We start from the raw sequence: 6,000 nt of genomic DNA on the forward strand, positions 1-6,000 counted from the left end.
TTACACAGCCTTCAGTTTTCACATCCTGATTTCTAGAAACTTTCTCCTCTGAGCCTGTGTACTATTTGTTATTAACATGATCTGATGGCATGAACCAGGAGTGTGTCAAAGGCTTAAATGCTATTTAAGCTGAAATTTTTAGAAGGGAAAAGAAAATATATATATTTAAACCAGGAACAATGCATGACAGAGGTTAGTAGAAGTTTAGTTGTCTGAAAATAATTGTACCTGAAGCTCCCATGGACTTATTGGTAAGATGTGCTAGTTCAAGTTGATGAGAAATGTTCCCTTTTATGGAATGGAGTACTTTAAACTGCTTTGACTGTCATTCACAGTATGAAATACATTTCACAGCATGATGTAGTCACACACAATTTAAATAAAACAAAATGAGATGCACTCTGACATTCTGCAATCTACTTTACTTCATTTTTAAAAAACGCTGGTCATGAGCCACTAAAGTGATTTCAGTCACTACCTGCAGTGTGAGAAACACTGGTCCAAGAAAGCAAAGGATGCTCTGCACTTTGCTCTCGGAGTCACCCCAGCGTCTCAGCCTTAATGGCCTCTTTCTGAAGCTCGTGCTGGCCACACCTTCCACACTTCCACTCTACTTCTCTACCAGGGGGGCGTCTCTGGTGGTCCAATGGTTAAGAATCTGCCTTGCAATGCAAAGGACACAGGTCCCGCCCCTGGTTCTGGAAGATCCCACATGCTGCAGGGTGACTGAGCCCACGGGTCACCTCTTTGGCTGCACTCTGGAGCCCATACCCCACACCTACTGAAGCTGGCATGCCCTAGAGCTTGTGCTCTGCAACGAGAGAGGACACTGCAATGAGAAGCCCATGCACTTCAGCTAGAGAGTAGCCTCTGCTCGCTGCTAAAGAAAGCCTGGGAGCAGCAATGAAGACCCAGCACAGCCAAAAATAAACAAATATTTAAAAATAAATAAAAATAATAATTTTCTGCCAAGAGAATCTTCTAATGGTGCACAAAACTGATAACATAAATTTGGCCGGAGTGGCAGCCCAGCCTGGCATGGTGCAGAGCAGTTGGCTTGAGTGCTCACCATAGCGAGGAGGGTCCCTTGGACATACTGCCTTCTGCTGCTGCTCAAACCAGGACAAGCCTCGCCCTTCTCGCCTCCTGTACCACCGCGCCACCACTCCCCATGCGGTCAGCACACACCATGACAAAGACAGACAAGAAGTCCTTCAAACAGAGCCTGGCCAAGTGGAAGCTCTTCATCTAAAACGTGACCACCAGGGCGCTCCTGGGGTGCACTGCTAAGAGCTGGGGTTTGATCTTGCTCTTCCACCTACTCTTTTATGGGTTCCTGGCTGCACTCTTTTCCTTCACAATGTGGGCTATACTTCAGACTCTGAACAAGAGATTCCAAAATATCATGACCAGATTCCAAGTTCAGGACTTATATGGTTTTTCCAAAACTAGTGATGGTATTGGATTTTTCATTTGGCATGTCTAATCCAGAGTCCTATAAAAGGTACACTGATGAGCTTAAGAAATTTCTAAAGCCATATGGCTTAGAAGAACAGAATCTCACAGAAAGTAACAATGGAAACTCTTCTGAGCAGAAAGGTCCAGATTATACTGCCTGTCAGTTTCCTCTTGCCTTCCTTGAAGCATGCAGAGGTGTGGATGATGCCAAGCTTGGCTACAACACAGGAAACCTTTGTATTCTTGTGAAAATGAATAGAATGACTGGATTAAAGGATAGAATGTATTGCAAAGAATGAAAGCCCAGCAGTTCTATCAACTTATCTTCCCAGTGGAAAGATAGATTTAAAATATTTTTCATGTTACAGGAAAAAACTGCATGGGGACTATCTAAGCCACTAGGTGCGCTGCCTCTAGTTCATCTTTGGTAATAAGGATGACATAAAAGAAGTTAACAGCTGAGTGCAAGATTGATGGATCACCCAACCTAAAAACCCAGAATTATCACGACAAGATTTCAGGACGAGCTGCATTCAAGATCACCATACATGCACAGTAGGAGTGAGGATATCTCCACAGGGTAAATGTTGTGTTGTCGTCTTTATCCTGTGTCAGCCAGACCTGCCATTTCAGAATTATCGAGACCACCTTTGGAGAAAGGTGGAGTGGTACATGACACTGGAGTAACAACATAATGTTCTTCTGGATCACAGTATTCCGTGTCCTTCAGAGCGACTCGGCTGCTGCCTATGCTGCCTTTTGAGTCATGTGCAACCACCAGACAGGGGCTGTGAGCACCTGATTCTGAACATGTAGGACAAGGGTCTTGTCCAACGTTTATGTGCTTTAATTGCCCAGTGGCTAATGCTTCAGGTTCTGTGCTATACAAATATTTTATAGATTTAACACTGGTTAACTGTCATATTTTGATGCCACCAAAATTTTAGGGGATAAAATGGTACCTGACCAACATCACATCACTTTATAGCTATAAGAAAATTGGTGGGTGGAAAAGCTCTTAGGTGAGAAGGAAAAAGGAAAATAAAAGTGAGCATGAAAGGTAAAAAAAAAAAATTATGCATACAGCTTCTGGGGTACTACACAGATCCAAAATGGAGGTAAGACTTCACTCTATTGCATTATTAAACCCAATAATGTGAGGCGGTAGGGCAGTAGTTTTTGGATATTTTTAGAAAGCTAAACTTCATATACTCAAACAACTTTTGAAATTGGACTGAGTTTTGCATACACAGTATGTACAACCATAAATACTTATTTTGATTGTGCTAAAATGAGCTCATTCTGCTTCCCAAATTTGTTATATTTCTCAAACACAATGAAAAACCAAATAAGTCAACTATTTCTCCCCAGGGAAGTGAAGGTACACCAGTGAAGCAAAGTGAAAGTTGCTCAGGCATGTCTCAATCTTTGTGACTCCATAGACTATACAGTGCATGGAATTCTCCAGGCCAGAATACTGGAGAGGGTAGCCGTTCATTTCTCCAGGGAATCTTTCCAACCCAGGGATTGAACCCATGTTTCCTGCATTGCAGGCAGATTCTTTACCAGCAAAGCCACAAGGGAAGCCCAAGAATACTGGAGTGGGTAGCCTATCCCTTCACCAGCAGATATTCCCAACTCAGGAATCGAACCGGGGTCTCCTGCATCGTCACTCTTTACCAGGTGACCAGAGAAAGCACAGATTTCTATCCTCATGCCAGACCTAGGCTTCATTTGAATTGCTAATAGAGACAAATGGAAAATGACACCCACCTTCAGTCAACGTTAAGGCTTCAATGACTTTAACAGGGAGAGAAGATCCAAATGTTTTCACATCATAGTTCACAGACTCAGTTATGGAGTGGTGTGGGAATATTCGCGTAGGTGTTCCTCTAAAGAAATGAGACCATATTATTTTACTCATAACTTAAAATTTTTCCATTATTCATTATAATGTTATGTATATATTTTCACAATGAAGAGAAAATCTTTGATAAACAAAGATGAAGCTTAATAGTGAAAAACTCTGGCTCATGTATACTGTGTAAATGTATTTTTCATTTAAAAAAAAAAACCTAACAGAATCTGGCTTCAATTCTCATGCTTCAGTAATTAGATGCATTAAACTCTTTATAATTCTGTTTCCTTAATTGTGAAATAAGAAGGTTGGACTAAATCAGTATTTTTCAAATTATAGGTCATTTTGAGGGTTTCATTCAACATTTTTGAAAAACAAAATAGAATATAGAGCCCAGTTTATTATACTCTATGGTCAAAAAGTTTTACAAACATTGGGTTACATTATCTTTAAGCTCTCATCAAATCTAGAAATATAAGATTTTACCAGATATACCATCAAAATCAAGAAATTAAGTAGGGTCATGAGTATCTGCTGTTACCTCTTCTTCAATAACAGATACAGCAGTAAAGATTATATTTCCTTCTCACCTTAACATTCAGAAAAAGTATAAATATATCAATATAAAAGTTATTCTCTTATCATAGGATCTTATCATTAAATGAGTTCACATACAGAGTGGTTGACAGCATTATTTCTGACTGAATATAACAACGGTTCTTTGAGTTGATCACCAAAAGTTAAGAAGAAATTAAAATAAAAATATGAAAACAAAGTATGACTTTTATTCACTGACTTTTGTCAAAAGGAGTAGAAAACAATCACAAGATCACCATTTGAAGAGCACTGTACAAATGTCAAGGAATAGAAGGTATTATTCTTTAAAAATCATTTCTCCTTTAAAATATTGCAATTTTCTATACATAAGTTTTAAATATGAGTTCAAGACTCAATATTACCATTTTCTTACAGAGGCAAATTCATTTTTGATAGACGAATTCAAAGGGAACCACTCAAGAAACATAGGTACTTCTAGATTAACAATGAAAGGGGAGATGCAGAGCGTGGTCTCACAAGTGATGTGCACTGGTGTGCCACACTTTTATTTGGTAACATAACTATTCTTATTTCGTTGCTTATGGAAAGTCTTTCCCCTATTAATTCTGCTGCAGAGTTAACTTCGGTAGCTAAAATCCCTTTAATTACCAATCAGCAGATGTTAACAGGGAGTTAGTATGTTAGGCAAATACGATTCTACAGGGTTTGAGCCCTTCATTGCCACCATCACTTTACATCTGCATCGTGGCATTTTATTTTGACTCCTTTGGCAGGCTCAGATTAGGTTCATTACTGCCATTTCGCAGATGAAGAGATCATGTGTGACCTATACCAGATCACAGGGGTAATAAGAACAAGGCAGGTAACCACCTGATTCTAATCACCAGATTCTAATTCAACACCTCCGTTGTTGTTTAGTTGCTAAGTCGTGCTGGACTCTGAAACCCCATGGACTGTAGCCCCCCAGGCTCCTCGGACCATGGAATTTTCCAGGCAAGAAAACTGGCGTGGGTTGTCATTTCCTTCTCCAGGGGATCTTCCTGACTCAGGGATCGAACTCGCGTCTCCTGCTTGTCAGGCAGACTCTACCGCTGAGCCACCTGGGAAGCCCCTCTCCACCTCTCAGTTCAGTTCAGTTCAGTGGCTCAGTCAGTCGTACCCGACTCTTTGCCACCCCATGGACTGCAGCACGCCAGGCTTCCCTGACTATCCCCAACTCCCGGAGCTTACTCCACCTCTACACAAAGGTAAATCCATGCAAAGCGTGTGAAGCAAAGACTCAATTGACGAATTAATCAACGCAAGGCTGAAATAAATCACACGCAAGGGTGACGGATGTCTATTTTTCCAACACTCTGGCGTCCCTCGCCGTCCCTGGTTCCGTGGCTTCTGGAGGCCCATGAGCCTGTGAGTCGCCAAACCCAACCCAGGATGACCACTCACCGCGAGCTCAGGGAGCTCCGACGGCCGGCCGGAGAGAAGAGCACGGGGGAGCTGACAGAAGACGCCAGCGTCAGACCCTTCCTGCTGGTCGCCCGGGGCGTGGAGCCCGGCCCGCCTCCGCCCAGGGGGCCTCTTCGAGTTCCCGTCCCCGGGGTCCGCGGAGAGGAGACTGCCGGGAACATGACCGAAAGGACAGGCAACAAACAGCGCACGTTCAAGCCGTGGGGCTAAAGCGCAGCCCGCGCGCGGAGCTCGAACACCTGATGGGCGGGAGGGCGCGCGATTAAGACGTCAAAGAGCAGCGCCAGGCTGTGTGGTGCGCTGTGATGACGTCCAGCTCTGCGCGAGCCTCGGGGCGTGGTCGAGACCTCAGGAAAAATTGAGAGGTAGGGTGCGCTGTGGTGACATGGAGGTGCCGCGCTGACTACCGAGGCTTGGCCGGGCCAGCAGGAGAAACCGGAATGGGGCGCGCTTTGATGATGTAAAGGAGACCGCCGAGCCGTGGGACGTGGTGGAAGCTGCGGACCCTCGAAGTTGAGAGGGAGCCTGAGCGAGAGGCCCTGGAGCGGAACAGTGGAGGGGATAGAGTCCAGAGTTTCCAGGGAAGTGAAACTGGAAAAGCACGGGCTCTTCTCTGGTCTGGAGGGCGGGGCTGCCCCTCTAGTAGCTGAAACGCAAAGCCC

General features: G+C 43.9%; 1 protein-coding gene and 1 pseudogene across 3 annotated transcripts in view; one reads left to right on the forward strand and one right to left on the reverse strand.

The window, feature by feature from the left end:
• NUP133 (nucleoporin 133) overlaps positions 1-5,602 on the reverse strand; it is a 56,091-nt gene extending 50,489 nt beyond the window's left edge. For all 3 annotated transcript variants that reach the window (XM_027962297.2, XM_060406812.1, XM_060406811.1), the window contains exons 1-2: positions 5,318-5,602; positions 3,232-3,350 (exon numbers count right to left, since the gene is read on the reverse strand). In XM_027962297.2, coding sequence (XP_027818098.2) covers positions 3,232-3,350; positions 5,318-5,499 — 301 coding nt within the window. In that variant the 5' untranslated portion in view covers positions 5,500-5,602. The remainder of the gene's footprint in view (positions 1-3,231; positions 3,351-5,317) is intronic.
• On the forward strand, positions 1,190-2,017 carry LOC114110844 (sodium/potassium-transporting ATPase subunit beta-3-like; annotated as a pseudogene).
• Positions 5,603-6,000: the final 398 nt, after the last annotated feature.

The sequence above is a fragment of the Ovis aries genome, chromosome 25 (assembly GCF_016772045.2).
Source record: "Ovis aries strain OAR_USU_Benz2616 breed Rambouillet chromosome 25, ARS-UI_Ramb_v3.0, whole genome shotgun sequence".
Classification (NCBI taxonomy): domain Eukaryota; kingdom Metazoa; phylum Chordata; class Mammalia; order Artiodactyla; family Bovidae; genus Ovis; species Ovis aries.